This window comes from Neolamprologus multifasciatus, chromosome 7 (assembly GCF_963576455.1).
Source record: "Neolamprologus multifasciatus chromosome 7, fNeoMul1.2, whole genome shotgun sequence".
In the NCBI taxonomy this organism is placed as follows: domain Eukaryota; kingdom Metazoa; phylum Chordata; class Actinopteri; order Cichliformes; family Cichlidae; genus Neolamprologus; species Neolamprologus multifasciatus.
In genome coordinates, this window is record NC_140445.1 from 51,429,902 (window position 1) to 51,455,501 (window position 25,600).

General features: G+C 40.6%; 2 protein-coding genes across 17 annotated transcripts in view; both read right to left on the reverse strand.

Moving 5' to 3' along the window:
• Positions 1-7,225, reverse strand: part of LOC146515303 (zinc finger protein aebp2-like) — a 34,390-nt gene extending 27,165 nt beyond the window's left edge. The window contains exons 1-6 of one of the 4 annotated variants that reach the window (XM_085167741.1): positions 6,562-7,225; positions 5,787-5,997; positions 4,424-4,531; positions 4,110-4,296; positions 3,113-3,127; positions 2,617-2,741 (exon numbers count right to left, since the gene is read on the reverse strand). In XM_085167741.1, the coding sequence (XP_085023867.1) occupies positions 2,617-2,741; positions 3,113-3,127; positions 4,110-4,296; positions 4,424-4,531; positions 5,787-5,997; positions 6,562-7,118 (1,203 nt within the window). In that variant the 5' untranslated portion in view covers positions 7,119-7,225. The remainder of the gene's footprint in view (positions 1-2,616; positions 2,742-3,112; positions 3,128-4,109; positions 4,297-4,423; positions 4,532-5,786; positions 5,998-6,561) is intronic. The other 3 variants (XM_085167739.1, XM_085167740.1, XM_085167742.1) reach the window with 3 other exon arrangements.
• Positions 7,226-8,404: 1,179 nt separating this feature from the next.
• Positions 8,405-25,600, reverse strand: part of LOC146515304 (pleckstrin homology domain-containing family A member 5-like) — an 84,750-nt gene continuing 67,554 nt past the window's right edge. For 4 of the 13 annotated variants that reach the window (XM_085167713.1, XM_085167722.1, XM_085167724.1 and 1 more), the window contains 17 exons: positions 24,814-24,933; positions 23,767-23,820; positions 22,848-22,928; positions 20,460-20,522; positions 20,292-20,372; positions 19,529-19,678; positions 19,301-19,402; positions 17,174-17,332; positions 15,915-16,070; positions 14,994-15,114; positions 14,229-14,344; positions 11,694-11,909; positions 11,417-11,578; positions 10,727-10,860; positions 10,203-10,345; positions 9,820-9,904; positions 8,405-9,561 (listed from right to left, as the gene is read on the reverse strand). In XM_085167713.1, coding sequence (XP_085023839.1) covers positions 9,504-9,561; positions 9,820-9,904; positions 10,203-10,345; positions 10,727-10,860; positions 11,417-11,578; positions 11,694-11,909; positions 14,229-14,344; positions 14,994-15,114; positions 15,915-16,070; positions 17,174-17,332; positions 19,301-19,402; positions 19,529-19,678; positions 20,292-20,372; positions 20,460-20,522; positions 22,848-22,928; positions 23,767-23,820; positions 24,814-24,933 — 2,001 coding nt within the window. In that variant the 3' untranslated portion in view covers positions 8,405-9,503. Of the gene's footprint in view, positions 9,562-9,801; positions 9,905-10,202; positions 10,346-10,726; positions 10,861-11,416; positions 11,579-11,693; positions 11,910-14,228; positions 14,345-14,993; positions 15,115-15,914; positions 16,071-17,173; positions 17,333-19,300; positions 19,403-19,528; positions 19,679-20,291; positions 20,373-20,459; positions 20,523-22,847; positions 22,929-23,766; positions 23,821-24,813; positions 24,934-25,600 lie in introns of all 13 variants that reach the window. The other 9 variants (XM_085167714.1, XM_085167717.1, XM_085167715.1 and 6 more) reach the window with 9 other exon arrangements.

A 25,600-nucleotide genomic window follows, 5' to 3' on the forward strand; every position in this document is an offset into this window, starting at 1 on the left:
AGAGGAAAAAATCTGCAATCCTTGGAGGATTTCAATTGATGACTCTTTCATGTCCCGTCTTATTTATATAGATTTTTTTAATTATAATTTTATAATTATAATATATATATATATATATATATATATATATATAAAATGTGGGATGTACAAAAAGTAACATTACAGTGCCATAAATTTACAAACGAGCAGCTTTATTGGTGTCCCTGAAGGGAAGACGAAAGATTTAGATGACGCTGAAGACAAAGTCAGCTTCAAATTTTATTGCTCATTATGATGATGAAGGTCTAAACCATCTTTGAAAATGTCATTAATTTCTTATGTGTTCTTTCGGATAAATGACTTTGGGAAAGTTCAGCTGTGTTTCCTGAAAATATTCTTTATCTTATTTGATCTTGGTGCTCTGACACACAAGCTTTCCAACCTTGTTTTCTTATTTACTGCATTATAGAGTAAAAGATTTTTTTGGTTTAACAAATCATTAGAAATGGCAGCAAAAAGCTCAAATTTCTATAAAATTATGTAACCAACTCAATGCCTTAACTGTACATTGATCAGCTGTAGATTTGCACTCATTCACAATGGGCCTATTTTGAGCCAAGAGAAATCAAGTCCTGTTCCAATTATATAAGAAATAGACTTTTAACATACACAATTAGCGAGAACCCGGAGACCAACTGGTAAGGGTGTATAACTTGTAACGCGTTACTGTAATCCCATTACTTTTTTTAAGTAACAAGTAAAGTAAAGGATTACTATTGCAAAAACGGTAATTAGATTACCGTTACTTTCCCGTAGGAACGCTGCGTTACTAAGACCGTGATTTTTTTGCGAAAATGTCTCAACAGCTGTGTGCAGATCAACAATGGATCATATATCGAGTGCGGGAGAGAGTATGAGCGTGCAGCGTTTAAAGCGTGGAATTACTGACCTTACTTTGAGTTTGATTCCATAAAAAGTGGCAAAAACATTAGTGTCCATTGTGCGTGGGAAGAAAACTTCTTTTTACAGCGAAAAAACCCCTAAACTTCCAAGCAAGCACCGAGTGCGCTACCACGTAATGGCAAATTCACAGAGAAGCTCACGGATTCTTCAACTGACCGCTGCGGCACACCTGCACCAGGGTAAACCTCCGCCTACTCTACTCCTGCTTTACAGGTGAAAATAGAGCAACAGGACCGCTAGTCTTTGATGTTATTTATTTTCTGCTGTGTTTCACTTGCATCTATTTGAAAGACTGAGTGTAAACACAAAAAAATAATTTATTTTATGTGCTGGAATGTGCAGAAAATAGGTTTAAATGTTAAACAAATTTCTTCCAGTCAGAGAATGTTGCATATAATTAAATTTTTGCTTGATGCATAAAGTTAAAAGATTTAAACTAATAAAACAAGTTTTAAAAAGAGACTTTTCCATTTGATTACATTTTGTATGATGGATTATACAGAAAAAGTAGAATTGGGCTGAAAGATCTATCGCTTTATCACCTATTCAGCTTGTAAATCGTGTTTTTAAAAAGTAACTAAGTAATTAAGTAGTATATACTTTTGAAAATAAGTAATCAGTAAAGTAACGGGATTACTTTTGGGGGGGGGGGGGGGGGGGGGGGGTAATCAGTAATTAGTTACCGATTACTTTTTTTCAAGTAACTTGACCAACACTGATCTAAAGTAGCAACTTCCAAGACACAAAAAATGAACTCTGAAAGGCCAAAAACTGCAGTACCTCTAACGGCCAAATGCAAGTCAATCCCCAAAGCAAAACTATGTGCAAACACACAGCTAAAAAACATGAAAAAGCACATTTACTGTTTGTTCTCCATGTTTCGTTTCTCCCTTCACAACAACTGAGAGACTTTTATTTTATTTTTAACGTATCATCCGAGAGTTATACTGATAGGACTGAAAATGAAGTCCGTCTCTGCTTTGACTGCCAGGCGTATGGACAAAGGCCTTAATTCTGCCAATTCAAGGCTGTGAACTGGACCTCTAAACCATCTCACACATGACCATGACAGCCACCAGGCTTTTTCATTCTCATACAAATAGCTGATGTCAGAGATACAAATTTGCATCTGAAATCAAAAAAGCTATTCTTATTGCCTTTGTTTGCCATTACCATTTTTGTGCCGTTAGTGATTTTTAAACCATTTTTAATGGCTTTATTTTCCAAATAAAGCGGCCTGCAGTGTGTCCAAAAAGTGTGTTTCAATCTGGTGAATGAATTCTTAGTGGTTAATAGTCTTAGCACTAAATATTTTTAAGACATCAGGATATTTTGAGGAAATCAGTTTAACTGTAAATTATTTTTTATTTTACATAAGTAAACAGTGTTTTAGATATGCCCAAAGGGAGCCAAAATTGTTTCTGGTCTAACTTTAAAACAAACTTAATATTTTACATGTATTTCCCTTTCTGCGTGTTTGATTTAATCTCTCTACTCTTCCAGTCTTTAACAAACACAGCAAGAGGCCAATTAAAGCTGGACATGAAGAAGAGGAAAGCATATAAAGGAGAAAGCCTGCTCTCTCTGAACCGCCCCCCTCCCCCGTTGTGTGTAAACCCATTAAAATGGAAAAAGACACTAGAAAAACTACAAGACATTCAGTAAAGCACATACCGTACTGTGAAAGACAACACTGTGGCCATTGCCCACACTTTCAATGTGGGTGGCGAGGTTGAGGCAGATGGCTCTGTGCCGAATGGCATCCATGGTCTGGGCATCAAAGAAGTCATGGGGTCTCGCTGGAGGGTGGGGGGTGGGGGTGGGGAGGCAGAAAACAGGAGTAAAGTCAAAGTCCCATACATGTACACACACGTTTATATAAAACCATTTGTCCAATTTTGGGCCCCCCAATCATCTCACAGCTGAAAATACTAATCTTTTGTAACAACAGCTCCCATACAAGTTAAACAAATGACAGCTCTCAATTGAAAGCTGTATGAAACTGGAAGAATTTGCATTTCCTGCGAAAATGCAGTGTGAACACTTTACAGCACTCACACAATAAATGACTGTTTTAGTTTCTCTGAATAACTGACACAATTCAGTAGAAAGAAAACTCTGACCTCTTAACATCTGAAGTTGTCATCATCGTGTTTTCTAAAATACTTACACAGCGCTCTGCAGTCTTTGAAAGGAAAAACATTATTATGAAAAAAATCACCAGAAGTATACATTTAGGAGAAAGGAAATTGTCATACCTTTACTTGATTTGAAGACCAAACAAGGAAAATATGGCAATTATTAACTATTACACAACTTTGGATTTTTTAACTGTATTTTTTTTCCCTCAGCTAAACCATGAACGCTTAGAAACCACTGCCACGTACGACTCACGACCAGCGAACGTATGCGTAGGTGACTATCAGCAGAAAGTGTGAACGGCAGAATATTACCTTCGATTGCATTAGAATACAGGTCAAATGTCTCAGTTCAGATTTGGATTTTCTTAATTCATATTATTGCAATCTAGTTGCCATGTAAGAAAAGTATGTTTTATATATTAATAGTTGGTAATAATTGCAAGTATACACAATTTACAAATTGACTGGAATATGCAAAACTCCTGACAAAAGACTCTTAAATCACCTAAAGACTCAATATTTCTTGGTGGATGGGTGGTTTACTACTGCACAAATCACATCTGTATCCAAAGTTACAAAACTGAAAATGTTGTACATGTATTGTTAAACTACCTCTTGTTTAGAGAATTAAGACAAACAGAGGTGTAGAAATTAAAAATAATACCTGCATAATGCATAAACAGGCCATTTAAGGCAAAACCTGCAACGAGGTAGTGATCTGCACCTGTCCAAGCATTGAGAAACTACACTTTTACATGAAACACTTCCTACTGAAATGCAGCACTTTGCCATGTGGAAAGTGTGTCTGTCTAGCTGGCAGCAGTCCCTGTTTGTGTTGGTGTTTGTGTGTGTGGTCCAGCTCTCACTTTTCCAACAAAGACATGTGGGAGTTTAGAAGCAAAACAAGCACAACGCGACCTCAAAAATGTGCTCAGGTTGTAATCCTTTTCAACACAGAGAGGAGAGAAAAGCACAATGAGAAGCATTTTGGAATAAGATCAGTGCGTGCGCCTGTAAGGTACGTACGTAAGGAGCACCTGCGTTTGTTCCTGAGCTTCTTCCTTTTGTTGAGTCCAGCCTTAGAAGGGGAGTCCTCCTTGAGTTTGGCCTGACCAGACATTCTCGAGGAGTTCTGCTGACTGAAGTGACTGGGTACGTGACGAGCCAGTCCACCTTGAGAAGCAAAACTGGCATTGCAGCCACCAACTACACACTGCAGCAGAGAAGCAGAAACAAGAAAAAACACATGGTCCTGTCAGGATATTACCCATACTATGAAGGATAATGAAACGATGAAGAGAAGAGCGGGACATTAAGTCTTAGGTTATTAATGGTTTTACCTTGAAGGGCTTATCCCCACTGTGGGTCAGCATGTGTCTCTGAAGCCAGCTCTGACTGGTGGATGGCGTGTTATACACCTTGCAACCCTTCCACAGACACACAAACACCTGAGGAACACAGACAGGCAAGCATCACAAAATAAAAAGAGATTACAGAGAGAAAAAATAGTTCATAACAGAATATTGAACAGAGGATAAAGACTCCTGCAGAAAGGCCTTTTTAAGATCATGTGTGAAATGATCTAAACCTAACTTTCCCTGTTATCTAAAGACCAACAATATTTTAGTTAACTAAAACTAAACGAAAATTAGATGTAAGAAATATTTTAGTTCAACGAGACAAAAAATAACATCAGCCTTTTAAGGCTGGGGTTTAAAACTACACTTTCAAATTAAAACAAACACACGACTGGGAACTTGGAAAATGACCTAAAAGTAATATGAAAACATAGAGAAAATATCATTAGTATTTGTTAGTTTGATAAAAAAAAAAAAGGTTATTACAACTTGCCTGACGAGGGACTGATGGACCTGTTTATTGAGACTGGATGTCTGCAGTGTGAGTCAACTGCTTTAAAATAAGTTAGATTTTTCTATTGCAACACCTTTGTTGATTTTCCTAAAGCTTGCCTCTGACATATGCCCTCCATACATAAAAACAATTACAAAGACTAAAACTAACATCGAAACTAATAAACTAATAAAAACTAATAAAAACTAAAGATTTTCAAACAGTAAAAGCTAAACTAAAACAAGAAAATCCACTCTGGAAAGTAACTGACACTAAGCTAAACTAAAGTCAAAATGAAATAAAAGTAAAAACTAATTACAAAATATAAAACTTTCAATAACCTTTTCTCAAATGTCGCCAACAGATGGAAGATGTCAGTATGACTTGTGAAACTGCTTGAATTGAAACTGCATGAACATTACATTAATTGATTTATGGGATATAGAAAAAAAAATTTGTTACAAAAGTGGCAACAAAAAATTAATTTACTTTGCTTACAAAAAAAGGATCCAGTGTTTGGTGAAAAAGCAGTTTAACATTCACTTTAATCAGATTATAGGCACATAAGGTGCTTTATGAGTGTGCAGTGGCATACTGGATGTCACTAGAAATTAGTAAGAAAATGAATTATGCAGTTCACTTTAACAAAAGAAGGATTCAGATGACCTTTATTTTAGATTTGCCAGGGTGTTGAAGCGATGAAGTAAAAATGGCCAACTATAAATTTAAATTAAAGTCGTCCAATTACAGAAAATTGCTCTACTGTGATTTGGCTCTCTTCACAGTCAGTGTTGAGCTAGAGCAAAAAGGGGTACTAGTGTACTAGGCTACAAAACTTTTAAGTCTACTGACCCCTCCTCTCTGCCCATCCACATGAATCCCCCTGATGTGCTCTGCCAGATCAGGACTAGAGTTGAAGCACTCTGGACAGAGGTCCCAGCAACACTGGTAAGCCATCGACTTGTTTCCAGAGCGGCTGGCACTACCCTGTCCATTCATCATGGCAGGGGTGGAGCGCCCGCTGGATACTAGGCTCTCCATCTCCATCAAGGTACTGCTGATACTGAGCAAGAGGAGAGGGCAAGGAGGAATTCAGTGTCACAGTTATAAAACAAAGATGGCTTTGCACAGCCATAAAGAACAGGTGCTGATATTACATACTTGCTATGCTTGAAAGCCTTTGGGCTGAAAGGGATTTTCCATGCATGCCACAAACACTCATGCCAAATCAACTTTATGAGTGCGGTACACACAGCTTCTTAGCATAGTATTGCAAATTTGCTGTGCTTCCATCAAAGGGCTCACAGTCAGCAGTGTTATCGCAAAACAAATAAGGTTTAAAATTTCAAGTGGCTACAATTTGATTAGTTCAGCATTAACAACCTTTTATTAGATACATCCCCACACTGATCTGAAAAGCCACTGAAAAGGTGTTTTTCCCATCCAGCTGCTGGAGGTTAAAGGTCCTCTGTGCTTACCTTTAAATGTGAGATTAAAACTTTAACACTAAAAACAGACAACTTTAAAAAAACAAAGACTGGATTGCCATCCTGCACTCATTCAGTCACTACTTGGGTGGGTGGGTACTACAACAGCACCTACTACAAGAGTTATTCCGCAGACCAACCTGTCCTCTGAGTCCATACGGCTCAAGGGTTCACCATCCGAGGATGATATCTCCACACTCGCCCGCCTCTTGTCACCCATCTCCCCACCACCAGCGCTGGCTTTATCTCCATCTTCGCTGACAGTTTTGCTTTTCTCGCTGTCTGTCCCCGAACTCCGGCTATCCTCTCCAGTCTCCTCCTTAGCATCTTTTATCGTGCTATCGCCGGTAGGTTCGCTGTGACCGTCTCCCGGGCTCTGCTGTGACTCCGTTACTGGCTCTGGCTCTCCGGGAGCGTTTGTCACCTCCTTGTCGCCCAAAGAAACACCGTCGTCTGACACCACCTGGCTCGCGGCCTTGTCTGAATCTGCAGCGGGCTTCTCCTCACCGACCTCCGCCTCCACCGCTTCCATTTTCGGCTCTACGCTACCGTCTGGCTGTTCCGTTTCCGGTTCGGTAGGGCCATTTTCCTTCTCCTCGCCATTACCGTCGTTTGTGGCCGCCGTCGGTACGTCTTTCTCGTCGCTTAGCGCGGGTGCTTCTTCTGAAGCCGCAGAAGCCATTTCGGCGGCGGACATAGCCGGGAATACTTTCGGTATTAAAATTTACTCATGCCACCGTCAAAAGCTTCTCTGCAGAAGGAGGGCTGGCTAAATTCAGTCCGCTCCCTGATTGGACGGAGACGGCACGAGGTGGCGAAACTATGACGTAGTATTTAAAGTTTCCTCGTGTTTCCGAAAGCACATGGTTTTCCTTTTTAATAAAAACTGGAGTATTAGTATTACAGCTTATAAGTAGCTTTGAAATATTAAGTTTAATGAATGAATAAATAAATAAATAAATGTACGCATAGTTGGATAGTTAGTTATCGCGCTACAAATGATTTTATAACCGATTCATGAAAATAACTTTGGGGTTTCCAGGTCTTCCTCAAATATATCGATTTAGCAGTTTGTCATCATAACGTTACATCTTTTTAGACATGGTGTAGATAATAGTTTTTAGACCAGGGATGTCAAACTCATTTTACATCATCGGGCACATACAGCACATGCACTTTGATCTTAAGTGGGCTGCACCAGTGAGACTCCCGCTTCTATCAGTGTGAAGACGTTTAACTACACATTGAATCCTTGAGATAGCCTAAAATAATATATATTAAATATATATTTGCATCTATTGGCCTCAAATTGCGTGTACATTGTTTACTGAGTTCTTATTAGCCAGGCATTCACATGTAAACGGCTTTGATTTACAACATTTCCATCATGCACCAAAGAGCTTTCATTTTTTTGCTAGAATGCCAAACAGGAAGGTAAGCACGGGTATTTCTACAACATGGCCACCCAAAAGTGGCCTATTAATAATTTATGAATGCTATGATTAATGTTGGAAACCTGTTGTGAATGCAAAAATATGGTCCATGTTGCTACAGCTAGATGACCACCAGAGGGAGCCACAGCCCCTCATTTAAACTGTCATTCATGCTTGCTAAATCAAATGAAATCACATCTTATATTTGATTGTTTATGATTACTATTTGAACCAGAGGCATGCAATTTTGCATGAGGGACTCAACAATTCAAAAAATCCCGAAGTGAACTCATAGTAAAAGTGTAACCGTCATGGGGAAACGCTTTTTAAATCTATATTTTGGAGTCAATTTAAGACTTTACATGCATGCGATTTTTATGTTTTGCGGTCTATTTAAGCTGGAATTCATTTAAATATGTAAAATTCTTTCAGTCAACAGTTGATGAGAATGTAATCTTTGATTATGTTGCAGGCTTGAGTCAAACTCCCTTTTGGTCAGCATCTCTACTGCATGTAGCTACAGGGGAGATAAAGAGCATAACACAACCACTCATTAGGAACAGAAACATTTATTTAACATGATATAAAACAGATGGGATATGAACATTTGCAAATTAAATCTAGTATGTAACTGTATGTTGAACATATCCTCCCATCCAGATATACCATGTACATTATATACACAGTAAATCTCTGATAATTACACTTTGTACACACAAAAAATTATCTCAGATTCAGAAAGGGGTTATTTCTATTGCTTTTTACACATCCTTATCCTGTTTTCTTTTAGTTCCAGGGCTCCAAACCAACATGTCATAAATGTTCTCGATTTTTTGTCATAAAATATAATCAAGATCTCTTTTTCCATTTCTCAGTTTAAATATATCTCTCAGTAATTTAAAAAAAAAAAAAAAAAGGACAGTATAGATTGACTCAAGTCAGAACATTCACATATGCATTGGCAACAAAGTGCCAGGGACTTCAGATCCCATCTTTAAATAATTAGAATTCAGAAGTATGAGAAATTACAAATACTCTTAGTCTGCAGCAATAAAATGGTTCCTCCTTATATAATAATGGAGGGATCTATATCTTTTATCTACTCATCTTTAGCATAGACACGTTCTTTACAATAAATGGATAAATATGCCTGGTTAGTTGATGCCGAATGTGTGGGGGGAAAAATTAAGTGAATTATTAAAGGCTTAATTAAATGCAGAGAAAATGTGAAACTTGCTTCTGAAACTTTTTCGAACAGGTGATGAAACATGAATGAAAATGTATAACAGACCAACATACTCTGCCACAGGCTATCAGGCTCAGAACAGAGTTCAGTCTATTAGCCTCCTGTATATACAGATAGACTTTGGCCCAGATTCGAACACAAAACCTAATAAAACCATATAAATAATAAAAATGATTATAAAAGCCTTGTAAAAACTGAAACTGCAGCAGTAAAACGGTATGAATCCATGTGCTGTCTTGCCAGGTTAAGGAGAGTGTTGCCCCCCGAAGAGGGAGGAGCTTAAGACGTCACAGTGAGCAATACAGAAGTCAGAGGTTGAGACCCATGAGTATGAAGTAGGCAGTTTCACTCTGTAGCCAAAGGCCTTGTGCTGAACTCTTTAGGAAAGTCCTCAGGAGCCGCTTCAGGCCTCCCCAGCTGTTTCCTTCATGTGTAGGTTTTCACTGAGGCCAGAGCCTGGGCTGAAGCAGAACAAAAGGACAGAAGTGAAATTATAGGGAGATTCCCTCATAGTTCTGCTATACAACAGTGTATTAGTGCTACCGCAACACATAGAGAACAAACTCCCCGCATTGTTACATGAAATGAACCCAACTAATTATCCTGAAATGCTTTTTTCAAACCCCAGAAATCAAATTTAACAATAAAAACACTTCAGCATTATGAGTATGAGTGAAAAAAGGGTGGATGAAGGCCCTTACTGGTGCTACTACACACACATGAAGTGAGAACCGTCAGTGAGCTGGGGGGGTGCGGTGGTGGGAGACTGCGGATGGGGTGGGGAAGAGGACGACAGGCTTTTCACTGCAACGAAACGACAACATGGTGAGCACAGACGCACGCATGAAATGACAAAACAACAAATTAGATCAGTTGATAATGAGTGAATGGCTAAATAAAACAGAAATAATCACTAAAGTGAGTGAAATTACTGAAAAAGCTACTGAGTAAACAACCACAAGTAAATTACCTAACACATACACAATGAAAGCAGCCACAGTTTGTTTCTAAGAACAAGCTCCCACCAGCTTTTGTTTTATTGCATGCGTTTTCTTTGATCCAACCACCCCACCTCCACCCTCTCGTCTCTCTAGAGACGTACCTGCTACCAGCTTGCTGCGTTTGGAGGCCTCGGCTGCCAGCTCATAGGAGATATTAATCATCTTCTCCTTTTCCTGTACAGTAACCTCCTCTTCAGTCTCCTCCTCAGGGCTTAGAGCCAGACTAGGCAGCACATTCTGCATGCTAGGAGCAAACACAAAACAGCAAGGTTTTCTCTACAGCATGCGACGGACAACTTCTAATTACCAACAAACAGGCCAGTTTTTAAAAATCAATATGAGGGCACTGACATTCAGAATAAAATGTCACAGTGGCTCAGAGATGAGCAAATAGACCTTTTCTGCACATTTGAGGCATGGATCTGCATGCCAAGCACATGAGACATTTATGCTATGACCATAAACTTACCTCTAACTTTTAGAAAGAATTTCATGCATGACATCTGCTCACCTGCAAAGCTGGCCCTTTCACCGAAATATCCTTATCTAATATTCAAGGCTTGAGCAGACCTGTCCATGCTAATAACCGATTACTGATTTAGATGGATCATAACAGTGTGCTTACCTGTTTTTGGCTATGAGCGCTTTGATGCGGTCGACTTTTCTCTGCTTATCAGCCTCCTGCTCAGGACTCAGAGCCTCCTCGGGGTCCGATTCAATGTAACGCTCAGGAATGAGCACTTTGTCAGGCACAGAAAGCTGAGGAACAGCCACCAGACAAGAAACACTTATTTAGCACATTTGGTACAAATGAATGGTTTTCTAAACTGACACAGAAAATTCCACTTCTGTGCAAACAACATTATTACCCTGATCAGCATCTATTGTGCAGGAAGACTATGTCACATTTTGGGTGTTTAGAGGTAAATGGAGTGTCACTGTCAATTACTCTGAGGCATTCTGTACTACGCAGAGATCAACTGTAAGGAGTTCACCGATGTAATCTAAAGCAAGGCCGTGAACTCTTCTCAAGGCAGCAAGTCATGCAAATCATGTTGGTAGCTTATGAGCAGCCCATGAAAAGATTTTGGCACAGAGGCCTTTGTGTAATGTTCAGTTAGCCTGAACAACGCTTATACAGTTATATAAGAGTTGTTAACTTCTCCATTCCAGTTGAAACTTTTTTTTTTCCTGCAGTATTAACAATTGGTAAATGGCACCTTCATAATAATTTGCCCACGACAGTATTAGCCCTCTGAGTAATGGCTTGTAATCAGCAGGCTGATGGGAACAACGGCTAGCTGCTGTGCCGTACCTCTCGGTCGACATTAAAGTGATCAGCCTGGGAGGATTCTTTGAGACGAGCTATCTCCTCAGCAGGCGTCTCCTGCTCCCCCACCACCTCCTGCTGCCTGAGAGAGGCCTCCAGCTCCTGAATGTCACTGCTTATCACCTCATCTCTCCGTCTCACTTGAAACTAAAAGAAATAAATAATGAAACATAAAAGAAGCAGAGACATTATATCATATGAACATCTTCTGACTTCAGAGCAACCCTAATGTCAAATAGGGTCTGAGTCACTCAGCCAGTACCTGCGTGTTGCGGTAATGGTTTTCTTTAGTAAATGAGTGGCTGCGAGAGGGTGTGTTCTCCTGGCTGCTACCCCTGATGCTGAGGCTTTTTTTCTTCTCCCTGAGGGTACCCTGCTGGTGGCGACGGATCCTCTCCAGCTGCTCCTCCACGCTCATCCTGGGCCGGCTGCTCTCCACAGCACACAGCTGCTGCTCCACTGCACTGCGTGGACGCTCCTGTTGGCCAGAGACGACAACAGAATATAATTTAATAATGATATAGCATTACTGTGAAGACATTCAGCACTATGAGGTTGCCGCCATGGTAACTTTTTTACTGTGATCCCCAATTGTGTGCATGGTAGAGGTCTGAAGTTACATGGTGTCATTGCCTGCTTGGGTTGTTTCACATGATGCAGCATTTGCAGCGTGATGAACTAGGCACGGTTAAAAAAAGGTCTAAACTTTACAAAGAAGAACAATCTCTACCCTTAATGTATGTACTGGAAAACATTTTACTTTTTTAAACAAAAGTAACAAACAGGACAGACACTTTGGACTTAATATAATGACTGAGAAATTGTTAAATATTTGCTCTCTTTGAGCTACACTTGGCAAAAGGCCAAACAACCTGGCTGTTGTGCGCTTGCACGCTCCTGCTGGAACACATGGGTGCACTCAGAGCGGCTGGGGGCTTGTTAATGCCTGAGCAGGAGAGGCTGATGTGAAGTGAACTGAGGAGAAGTTGTTCATTCTCAGATCTGTGCCACACTGGAGGGTAGGCAGATGTGAACTCAGTCCAGAGGTCAAGGACATAGTCCCCACTGTCCACACTGTCCAAGATATCCTGGGACCTGAACTCTATAGGCCCCGTGCATACTCTTTTAATACCATAAGCTGAAGTACATAAGCCTAGAGGGAGTTTGTGCAATCACCTATTTTCATTACACATCGATCCATGTTCATACTCACACTGACACACTAAAGCAGGACACACCCTGCAGTGTGTACAACAACCTCAGTTTTATCCAAATTCAGAAGCAGGAAATTAGAGCTCATCCAGGTCTTTATGTCTTTAAGACGTCCCTGCAGTTTAACCAATTTGTGTGCGTCATGAAACTTTAATGACAGATGAAGCTGGGTGTCACCTGCATCGCAATGAAAATTTATGTTATTGCTGTTCATTAGATATATATGATTCAAACCACTCCAGCGCAGTACCTTTAATAATTATGGCATGCACTATACATCTCTGTAATAAAATATTATGGTCAACAGTACTGAATGCCGCACTGAGGTCTAACAGGACAAGCACAGAGATGAGTCCACTGAAACTCATTTGTCATTTCTCCCAGGATCTAAGTTGAACTCTTACGCCTTAGGCATGCTCTCTTAGCACCAAGTGCTAAAGCACATAAGCCTAGAGGAATATTGTGCGTTTATCTATTTTCATTTGTACTACATGTCCATTAACGGTCAAACAAAGTCACACAGGCGCAGCAAAAGCAGGACACACCCTGCAGTGTGGTGCACTAATGATATGGTTAGTATGTTTAAGTTGATAGGATTCGTGGCTGGAAACTGTAAATACAGTTTGGCATCTACTCTATGGCAGCATGAGTCACACCCTCACCATGTGACAGCTGGCCTTTACTGCACATGTGAGTTTTCAACCAGCAGCTTACAAGCAAAACAACCAATTAGGAGAGGAGTAATCACAATTCAAAATTAACTGTGGTTAGTTCACTGCTGCCCATAATCATTATTAATTGAGAAAGCGTTAATTCAGGCAGACCACAAAGCCAAAAAATGATCAAGGCAAGCCAAACACAGTACCGGGCTACATCAACTAAGGGCTCAGCTGATACTCCTCTACACAACTGGCAATCTGCAGATAGCACAAGCAATTAAGCTACTTTAGCCTGGCCATAGTTGCTGCACACCTGCAAGCTGCCTTACAACCCACTTCTAGCTCAGCTCCAACTTTCTTGCTGTATCTCAGCGGTCCCCAACTTTTTTTGCGCCACGGACCGGTTTATGTCCGACAAGATTTTCATGGACCGGCCTTTAAGGTGTTGTGGATAAATACAACAAAAACCAGTAGTGTTACAAAAAAAAGAAGATTTATTCATAACACACGGGAAAAGAAAGAAGTTAACGATAAAAAAACATAAAAAAAATAATGATTAAAAACCGATAAAAACCCTGAAAACCATAAATTTCACACACAAGCCTCAACTATCGTGGCCCGGTACCAAACGACTCATGGATTGGTACCGGTCTGTGACCCGGGGATTGGGGACCGCTGCTGTATCTGACTTAATTCCTGCTCGTTTCCCCTTTGCTGGGGCCTTCCTCCAAGTATGTACATAGGAACGCAGGAAGGTCAGAAAGCCATACTACCAAATCTAAATAACTGCAGATATATATACCAGTCTTTTTATGACTATAGTCCTGATCGTGACTGTATTTCGTTTGCTTTTCTATTGTCCGGTAGATCCAAATCTACAAATGCTAAGAACATTTTATAGTTATTATTAAAGCCCAAGGTCTCACCGTTCTAGGGTCAGGCTTCCTGCTCTTTCTTAATGTAACATATGAAGCTATGGAGGAGGAATCAGGCACTGGAGATTTGGTCCTTGGTGGGACGATACCAACTGGATAGGACATACCTACCCACAGAAAAGGAGACAAGAGATTAATAAAAGGTCAAACTGAAATCACATTATAGTAAAAAATTAGACACGGTCAATTACAGGTGGTATTTTAATTAATACTTTCCATCCAACAAAAAAAAGACCTGCAAGCTCTTCAATAAATGTAGATCAATTTCCCTTTTGTGGTAAATTCAGCTCATCTATTCACAGCACATGTTTGGTGGCAGAAAGTTTAAATACAGTAAAACAAATATTATAGCTCACATGTTTTGGCCAAGTTTAAAAAGATGTATGCAGGTGCAAATCTCACTGTATCCATGGTAACCAGCAAAATTATGGTTGCCATGAGAGTTACTTTGTGATACACTGACCTAGATCCAAATAATCCAAATGCCAACTCAAATTGTGTTAGAGACAAGGTTTGTGTCAGAAATCACTCCATATTTACAGCATAGTGCACTCCATATGCTGTTCACCTTCTGAGCGTGTAAATGTTTCCACTAGAGAGCCCTCAAATACTCTAAAAGGGAACGATCACAATGTGTAGACTTTGTTAGTCCCATGATAAAAAGCTCCAGTTTTATACAGACTAAAATGACCACTCTATTGTATTTTTATACACTGGGCTTCACTGCAAAACTGCACCAGTATCTCTCCAAAGTACCTTTGTTTCCAACATGTTCTCTATCAGATGGATATTCAGATCTGTCTTCTCCATTATTCTCATCCACTTCGGCCACTGTGGTGAGTTCTGGCTCACTTTTGTACAGTCTGTAGTCAGGACCCTGGAGACGAGAAATTGGGGGGTAAAAAAAGAGGTCAACACAAATGAGAAAAACTCTGAAATGTAGTCAGTTTGTAAACAACCTCTGTATAACTCAGAGTGTCATTATCTCTTACAGATTGACTTAAGATGAAAAAATAAAATAAAATTCTTCATTGACCAGGGTTTTTTCTGCTTTGAGACGTTTTGGTGCCCCCTACAGAGGAAAATAACAAGCACTGTAATATAAATATTGTCTTTTAATCGTATTTGTTAATTGTAGTTTCATTTACTCATACATAATAAACTTATAGTTTATCGACGCCTCAGAAATAACATGAAAACAAATAGATTTAAGCAATAAAAACGGTTTGCCTGTCCTGCACATGAGGCGACTGCACTAATTCATCTCCAAAATCCCTGTTCGGAAAACAGGAAAAACCCTATAGACTGAACCACCTTAAATTTAAATGTGTGAAATTTGTTGAAATACTCAGACAAAAGGTAGGCAGATACATTCAAACTTTGATATGGCAAAACAAACAGACCCAAAAAAATATTACATTTCAACATAAAGGATGAGACAGAAAAGGGGGATGTGGTAATTTAGTCAAAAACAAAAAAAAACAAAACAAAAATAAAAACACAAGCTGGACTTCAACCAAATAACTGAAAAGTAAATTATGCTGTGCAATGACGGGAACAAATGGAAAAAAAATGCAACAGACACAAGATATTTATGGAAATCAAAGTGAACTCATCATCATGAACATGGGATGATACAGCTGAGGGCAGGGTCAACCAAGAGGTCAACAGGCTTACGCTGTGCGTGCTATTCCTGTGATTGGCCTTCCTGTCCTCTGGCTTGTGGAGTGATGAAGGGCGCACGCCAGGATGAGACGGCATAGGGGGCACGGTGGGGGGGTTGGGCTCGTAGGACTGGGGTAGGGGTGGCCGTGGGGGTACAGAGTCCTCCTCCTGGGGATTATATTGGGTATGACAGCACAGGAAGCAAGGTGACACATGGCGCCACCACACAGGCTTAGGGCTACAGCCATCTGGTATAGAGTAGCTCTGGGCCACAGGATGGGCTAAACAGTTGATTAGCCAGAGAGAGCGCTCCAGATGCTGTTATGGCTTGAGTGACACATTCCTCCAGACACCACTACTCACACCATCCATGAGTGGGGTGGGCATTTAGAGCCCTCAGCTTACGTCGATTATCATCTTCACAACTGCTGGTGATGTGGGTTTATTTTTTTATGATCAATTTTCCCCATTAATTAATTCCAATAAAAGGTGAAAAAATACCGTTAAGCTCGGATCTTTAATTTGCTTGTAATAACAACCACCTGTCCAAAGCCTTACACAGGCCTAGAGACTAGTCAGCAACTCCAAAACAACCGCTGATTGCCGACTGTGGTCACGTGAAAACGATTACAAAGAGAACACTACACAAAAAACCTTGCGACTGCTTTAGTAGCATATAGATTGTAGTGGCATTTTGCAGGAAAGATGCCAACTGGTTTGCAAACGCTAGATATTTTCAACAGAGGTGAAACTTGAAAAAGTGCTGCACAACATGCATGCATTTCAAATGGCGGAACTTTTACTTTAAAGGGAAGTGGTCTTCGTTTCTGGTTTGTTTCAGTACTGCTTGGCATGTAGTTTGTTTTTGGAGCCAAGTCGGCATCTTCCTTACAAACTACAGGCAACCTACTAACAACCAAACTATATATCTCTTTGACACCAACTTCACACTGGTGACTGCCAGTAAGGTCACTGGCTAGACTCCAGGTCTGTTTGACTGGGACTTTAGCAATTAATTTCACACCAATTGCCTCCAATCACTCATGACCGGTCAGGTAATACACTTATTTTGCCTCACAACCGGTAATTGCCAGATGGTTGCTAATCAGTTTCTAGGCCTGTGTGACTGAAGCCTGAGGCAGAAAAAAGGAAAAACTCTTTCTCACATTTGAAAAGCTAGGAACAGTAAATGATGATTTAAAATGCCTTATTGTTTCAGCATCCTGTCAGACCAGGTGTTCTGTTTTCTTTTTCTACAAGTGGTGCCTCACCTCATTTTTGTGCTTACTGAAGTTGGCTTTAGGCCCATAGAAACCCATCCCATCAAGAGCATTTCTCTGGGCTTTGTGTTTATTCAGGGCCTCCATCACATCTTGAATCCTCCACAGCTCCTTCTGGATGCGGACATGCTGCTGGCTGGGTGGTTCTGTCTGGGTGTGCACAGAAAACAGACGCACATCAACAAACGACAACAACAACAACAACAACAAAAAAACACACCTGCAGACTGAGATCTAAGGTGGAGGTCTATAGCAAATAAAACTAACACACAGAAGCTGCAGTGAAAAAAATTAGCATGATGGCATCATAAAAGAACAGTAAAAGGGTAATGTCTGTATCTGCTAAGGTGTGCAGTCAGTGGAGACACAGATCTGATCAGGCTCCAACTGTCTGCGAGAGATACTAGCCTCACAACACGATAATCAGAGGAGAGATTAGGATTGGAAAAGGGGAAGAAAAAAAGACAGGTAATTAACTCCCCCTCGCTGTTGGCAGGTTGGTCTTTGTGAGATGGACTTAAGAAGAGGATGTCCAGACTCCCTGCTGGCCCTCTGACTTCTCTATTCTAAATTATCATTACTCAGTACAAGCCAGGAATAACTGCTAGAACAATTTCTTTTTGTCTCTGCACCTCTTCCTTGATGAAAGAGAAGATAAAAGACAAACTTAATTAAGACCTGCTCCATCCTTGCAACGGTCATCAATCACCCCCCTGTGTTGCTTTGATCTCCATTTACTTCTCTCCATATTTTTCTCCCAAAGTCCAGAAAACGTGTCTGCAAAAAGGTTGAGTAGGTTTACAGATTTCTCTGCAGCTCTGCAGTGTATGAATCTGCAAGTATGCCAAGCAGGTCAGCCGCAGTATCAGATTTTCACTACACCATTACTTTAGCCAAAAGGAATTCACAAGAATGATGATATCATGATAGCTACTGAGAGCGCGCTTCTTTAAAAAAAACCCTATCAGGCAAAAAAAAAAAAATCATGACGCTAAACCAGAGAACCAAAACTACAGTGACTCAACCAGAACAAGAGCACTTCTGTAAACACACCTTTGGGTCAAGATGAAAGGCACAGCTGCTACTGCTAGCCTAGAGCACTGTGGGACGTCTTCTTTTGCCAAATTGGTAATTAAATTAAGAATCAAGTCCCCAGCAGTTCATCCATCTGCACCCATCATTCAATCACATAGCAACAGCCGAACTCTTCCTGCATGAGTGACTCGGTCTAACCTAACGGGTTCAGCGTGGGAAGCGAGTTGTATAGTGAGTATATAGTACTTACTGAAATGCTTAGCCATGGCAAACTAAACATCAAATGTGTCAGTGCTGGATTGTTTACAAAATTATCAGCATATTTCTACACATTTAATGTCGAGTTAGAGTTAAGGTCTTTTCACATGGACGCGAAAAATTTGTGTTAAAAATATTTCCCAGTCTCATTGATGCTTAACGCAGCCGTTCACACTGACTGTATAATCTCACAGGATGAAGTTGTTGCCTTTGTTTTTTTAAAATCGATTTTTCAGAGTTTTTACATGCAAATAAACCGATCTGACCAATCTGACCACTGCATTTGGCAACAAAGTAGCTCAAAACGCACACCGGTACTAAAGATACGATGCTCCTGAAATAGTAAAATGATACCATTTAACTTCCGACACACAGCTAGTCATTGCTATTGGCTCTCTGAAATAGTTTCTCTGCCTCTTCATGTGGTGCCGACTCTGCCAACAAGAGTTCAAACTGCCCCGCTGACATCCTGAAATATGTACGAAAGCAGCCGCGATGCAGCTTCAACTCCTGGATCAAACCATGAAACTCTCCCTGCTGCTGCCTTCGCTTGAGAATTGGCTGAATCCAGAATTTCAGTTTCTTCCTTTTCTTGTTTAAAAACACCAGAACCAGCTCATCATCGCCTGATTTTTGCTTCATTTTTTCCCCCACAGTGCGATTCTTGAGGACAGATTGGTCAGTGTGTGTATATATATGCTACACATTACAAGATCATTTCCGGACTATGCCAAATTTTGTGCCGTTTTTTCCCCAACATGCTCAGAGTTTAATGGCCTTTAGAGAGAAGAAGTTGAGCAGACTCATTGTCAAAAATATTCCTACCTGAGGGCTTCCCAGTGCTTCTAGCTGCTCCAGCAGGTTGTTCTTAGCCATAGTCACATCTCCTTCCATCCTGTCATATTCCCTCCATAACCGCTCCACCTCCTGGGGAGGATAGAAACAACAGTTATACAACAAACAAAGACAAACTACCATATTATTAATACTCCTGAAAAACAAAACCCCAAGAGGCCTTCATTGTCTGGAGTGTGAATGCACTGTATTACTTACGGCAGTAACTCTGGACACCTCTCTGCAAGTGCTGAGGAGGCCGCTCTGCAGCAAGTCTCTCTGCTGCACGACGCTCTGCATGGCAGCCGGGTTGTCGGAGCCCAACTCTATCTCCTGGCTAGCTGACAGAAGTGCTGTCTCCAGAGTGTGCTGAAGCAACACGCATCATGTCAAATACACAGAGCACAACAGTCATTATTAAAACTTCAGTAAGACTATTTCGAAATAGTAGATTATTTTTAAATATTTCCTGTATATCACTGTTTTGAGCTGTTTTGTCACTAAACAAGAGGTCATCCCATCTTTAAAATGTCAAAATAATCACAAATGCCCATCAGCCCCTCTCAGAGCCTAAAGAAAGCATTTCAAACTACTTATTTGTCTCATCCACAGTTCAAAGGGCACAGCTGTGACTCAAAATTGACTAGAAATGATTTTTATATTTTTTCTATATACCTACAATCGCTGCACATCAACTAGTAACATAAAACAGTCAGTGAGATTTGCTGAATATGACAAAGCAATGCAAACCAGACAAGTCTTTCCAGCTGATGATGGTAGTTATACTTACAGGCTATAGTTAGTTATAGTTACAGACTTTGTCTCCTAACTTGCTCTGTTACATGCTTAGAAACTTTACTCTTAGCAACTGCAAACTGTGCATTCCTTCAAATTTACGTTTTTTGCACATGATACCAAATCATTGTAAGCATGTTTAGACAATGTTTTGCGTGAACATGACGACAAATGCAGTATTAGTCACCTTCTCTCTGTACAGCTGCTGCAGTTTTTCCTCCTGTATCCTGACCATTTTGTCCTGCTCACACAGCATGCTAAGTTTAGTCTGAAGAGAAACCAATAACGAGTCATGACCTGCTGTGTACAGCTAAAAGGAACATTATGTCATGCGAGTCTGCAGCACTGAACTTACATCAGTGTCCACTTCTTCTGGCATGCATGTATAGGCTTGTTCCCTGTAGTTCTCTGGACTCATCTGTTGAGAGAGACAGCATTAGACAGGGGCACTAAATCTGTGCATACACATTAGAATCTGGAGATCTAATGCAGTGTCAAGACCAAGCTCTCTCACTGAGCTGCAGGATTTATCCTTCAGAAGGAACTCATATTTCACTAAATCAGACGATCTGCATTACCAAACCAGCAGTGGGACCTCGGCCAGTCTAAACAGAGTCTCTGCTGTTGATTCTTGCGCCTCGTGTTTCATCATGCACAGTCATTGTCTCCATCGGCACAATGGTTTTATGGAAAAACATACAAAACAATCTGGCTTACTTCACTCTGAAGTTAGCGCATAAGCTTTGTCCACCAATCATGTATTCTACAGCATAATCTGGGGTTAACTAATGAGAGACTGTGTGTGTACATGTGCATGCCAAAGCACCCTGTTACTTTTGTTCAGTGCCCAAGTGTACGGTTATGGTTTCTACATTAATTTTACAACGTCAGTGTTTAGTCAGAAAACTCCAAAAGTCATCCATGTTTCCACTTGATATCATTCAGCTACTTCTCAAACAAAGAAAATCATTGCAGCTGCATTGGATCCCATGTTTCCAGAAAAATCAACAGATCACATAGTCATTCATCCACTCTGCTAAACCTATAATATTATAAGTACACACCACAGACATCAGGACAGTGACATATTTCTGTGTTATTTTGTGTTTTTAGTCACATTTGATATGAAATGACTCAATGACTATAGGCTCAAAGTGCCAAGTGTAAGATTTAATTCGCTTCCTGGAAAGTGTACAACCTACAGACACAGCACATCCTCTGTATATTCACTTGAGACACTCTGCCAGAACTCAACTGGAGCCATTTCCTTATTGCTGGTTTTAAGCTTTCAGTCTGGTTTTCAGCAAACAAATATATCACATATCAGATAAAATACCTGTCAGGCCCTTATATGAAAAAAAATCCTTGGTTGATATAACTGAAAAGGTTTAGATTCACCACCTAGCACTTTAACCTCAAAGACATGATTGAATTTCACATCAAATGTGCCCAAAAATAGCAAAACAGCAACAAAAAAAGTGACTTACTGTCCAAATACTTTCTGAATCAACATCCACGCCTGCACTCTCTCACAAACACCTTTTTTTCGCAGCTGAACATAGTAAAGCTAAAAGCAGGTGGGGCTTAAGAACCACATGGCATTCCACACAGAACATGCAGACTCTCCCACAGCTTGAAGAGCTTCACTGTGGGTTTTGTGTGGCGTGGACTAATATACAAGAGACGTAGGGGAGAGGAGGAGGAGGAAGACAGATTTTTGTCAGCTGAACAGGTGGGAATGCAGCTGTTGAGGAGGCGGTATGCTAGTGAATGGGTGACGGGGTGAGTCTCAGCAACACTTTTACACCTCGAGGGGCGTCACAAAAGTGGCAATGTGATGTCATAGCCATCGGCACACACAAGCCGGCCCCTTTATCCTTTCCATCAGCAGAATGACCAGTGGGGGTGAAGGGGAAGTAATGAAGACAGATAAATAAGTGCTAATCTAAATTTAAAAAAAATATGAGGATTCATCTTCGTCAGTATTGCCACCTCAGACTTTAGATATAGAGTCGATTCAGTGATTGAGGCTGTGGTGCTTAAGGTTATTAAGCTAATCCCTACATCTGAAAAGTGTCTGGCTAACTTGCACAGGCGGAAACAAAAAGAAAAAAAATTAAGAAAAGGCAGGCTGAACATAAATTCTAAATGGGATGCTGAGATAGCGTGCATACTTTTCTCTTTAACTATAGCAGAATATTCATGCGTCATAGATGATAAACATGAACATCTATTTATGCCATTTCACTCTAATGATCGCTCTTCTGCTAGCCCTTAATTGGGGCCGTTTTCCACAAAAACATGAATTATTTGGTAATAAACTAGACTGACAAGCAATAAGACTAGCAACACATAATTAAGTCAAATTAATTAGAGTCATCTTGTTAAGTTCAGGTGGCTCGGGTAATGAGAGGGAACACATTCTGCGCAGGATTATTGAAAAATAAATAAATAAATAAATTCAAACACCACAGTGAGGAAGAGATTTAACCCAACAGTGGAGCATTCATACATTCTCCAAGTCTTAAAAGTCATGCCTGCATCAGCATGTCTTCTCAATAATAAGAGGGAACAGTCATAAGCAATGGATGAAGAGGTGCTAGCAATACAAACGATACAGGGAGACCAGTCTCAAGATGCCGTGAGGACTTAGACATCGAAGGAGGAGCATTGCAAAACAGACCAAAAAGAACAACAGCGACTGGTGAGGATGAGGTGGAGCAAAGCCTTAGGCTGGCCTTACTTGCTGGTAAAGTTGAGGCCTTGGGGCAGAGTTCTCAATCAAAGTGTGAGTCATGACGATTAAAGGCTCATTTTCCTTCATCTAGTCCAGTGTGGAGAGGAGCGATATAGCAAGTGTCAGAAAGTTTACAGCAGCTTTTCATTTCTGAGACAACACCCACAGTGTGATTACACCTCACTCGCTCTCGCTTTCTCGCTCTCGGATGAGGTAGACTCACACAGAAACGTGCATCCAGAGACGACAGGGATGGTTAACAGCAACAGAGAGAAGACGCTCGGGAGCAGGAGCAGGAAGACACGGAAGTACAAAGCTCTAAGTTTCATTTTTATTAGCAGTGAAAAGTTCCCATTAAACGCTGATGTGTAGGAATGTAAAAAGAACTGCGTTTACAAGAGGTGCAAGAAATCACAAATGCTAAGGCTCATCAGTCCAAGTCAAGGAAATGAAAATTACTTATTTCTCAGTGGTTACACAAATCTAAGGCTTCCTTTTGCTATAATTATTAGAAAGGTTTTACTGGACCTTTGTGTGCTATATACAAAGCAATTAAAACTCACAAAGCACTTAAGATCGTTAAAAAAAGCAGACGATGAAGGTTTAATATTCCTTTGCAAACACTTAGACGTTAAATATGATACTTCGTCTCTACGTGTTCTTTATATGGCAGAAATAACGACTGTCCACAGTCATGATCAGTTATTTGGATAATGTGTGAGTAAATGAACTAGCGTGAGCTAAAAATACTGCGATCTGAACTTTTAGCCATTTAAAATAACAATAAAAGATAACAAGTTAGCCTGGCATTGGGACTGCAAATCACTAAAACAGCCGCAGAGCAGGGATTAATACAATAAAAGCAGAGGCATTAAATGAGGTCATGACAGAAGAAGACAGGGCATGCATTCATGCATTACCCCACCTGATTGTCCAAATACATGAGGTTCCTTTGGAGGTGGTGAGAAAGAATGTCGTTCTATCAGCAGCAGCAAAAAGAGAGTAAAGAAAAGGCAAAAGGACAGTGAGACAAAAGAAAGGGCAAGTCACATTCTTTCACTGATGCTCTCTCTGTCACACTCTCTCTTACGTCCACAATCACACAAGCATGTCATGTACCCAAAGATAACCCAAGAGAAAGGAAAGCAGGACCAATCAAGGTGAAGAAAACAGGTCAGGTACCAGGTGTACTTTCAAAGGTAACAGAATGAGTACACTGCAGGACTAGTCTTGACCGATTGCATGCAAAAAAAACAAAGACAATGGCAAGTCAAAGTACCACACAACGTTGTGTGTGTCCACTAACGCAAACATAAACTAATGAAGCAGGGCAACCGCCTTTGGTCATATAGCTACAGGGAAACTCGCATTAAATGCACAGTAGTAGATTAAGAAAAACAACAACAAAAACACCGTAAAATGGAAAAATCTTCAACAGTCCTGGTTGACCTACATCATTAATGGTAAAATCTGCAGTCTGGCATTAAGTCTGGAGACTTAAAGTCCCAAAATCCTGAATTAACTTTTACATATGCCAGTGGCCTTAGCCTCATTAGTCGGTCACTCTTTAAGCTCGCCAATGGCTTTAAGTTTCATCTGCGGATAACATCTGTCTATATTCTTTAGGGGGATAAATGACTCAATCAGATGCTTGCCCTGCTAAAATGGCCCAAATCTAATTATCTGATGCACTGATTTAAGTCAGATGCTGGTCGCAAAATTATTTTGAAACTGGAAGAAGAGTGTTTTATTTCCACACATTTTGGGAAAAATTGATGAGAAGGTAGCTGGTCCACAAAAAACATGAAGCCATTAAGCATAGTCATGTTTGAAGAAAATTCCTTCTTAAATCAGCCATGTGTGAAGACCAAACAAATCCTCCGGATCGAGATGGATAATGGAAGTGGATAAAGATGGCATACACACCACACGCTAACATACACGCCTGCAGAGATGTCCCTGGGGGCCTGACCTTTGGGTTGTCGCCATCCATGTTTAGTTGCATAAGCTGTGCTACAGTGTGCTCCCGGATACTGTTTAGCTCTGCCTGCTGCCGACGCAGCTTTATCAGCAGCAAAGTCAGTTCCTCAGGCTGCAAGGAGGAGGGAGGAAGAGGAGGAGGCGGGAGGGATGCATCGCCACAGTGAAACAGGGATACACCGCAGGGGTGAGGCAGGGATTGGGGGTGAGAAGAAAGGAGAGAGAGCACACCAGGATAGGAGATTTAGAGGTACCAGGATCCCAGTAGGTGAACAGTTGCTGCATTCTAGTCTTGCGTTTTCATGCAATTTAGTACCATGTTAGCTAGCAGCATGCACATTCTTTTATGTCCACTCAAAACAGCAGAACAGTTGGCACTTATTACAGAATTGACTTCACACTTTACAAGCTCAATGAGTACAGAGAACTGTGTGCAGCTCTGACATAAATTCTTGATCCTGGCTTAGAGAGTTTGAGTGACAGGGTTTTTAAGTCTCCACTGAACTGAAGAGAGTCTAAGGAGCTCCTGAAGTGAACCCATTCTACCACTTGGAACACAGATCTGCCTAAACCTGCCTCGAAAGAGTTCTGTCACAATGTCTTGGAGGGATATGAAGGACAGAAAGAGGGAGAAGGGTAGAGTAGGTGGCATCATCAGAAAACAGCATTGTCCTTGAAAGATATCCAGTTAAACCCAGACTGTATAGTTGTACAGAAACCAAGCATGAAGTATCTCAGCTGAACAGCACAGTGATATAAATCTAGGTAGCCAGAAGACA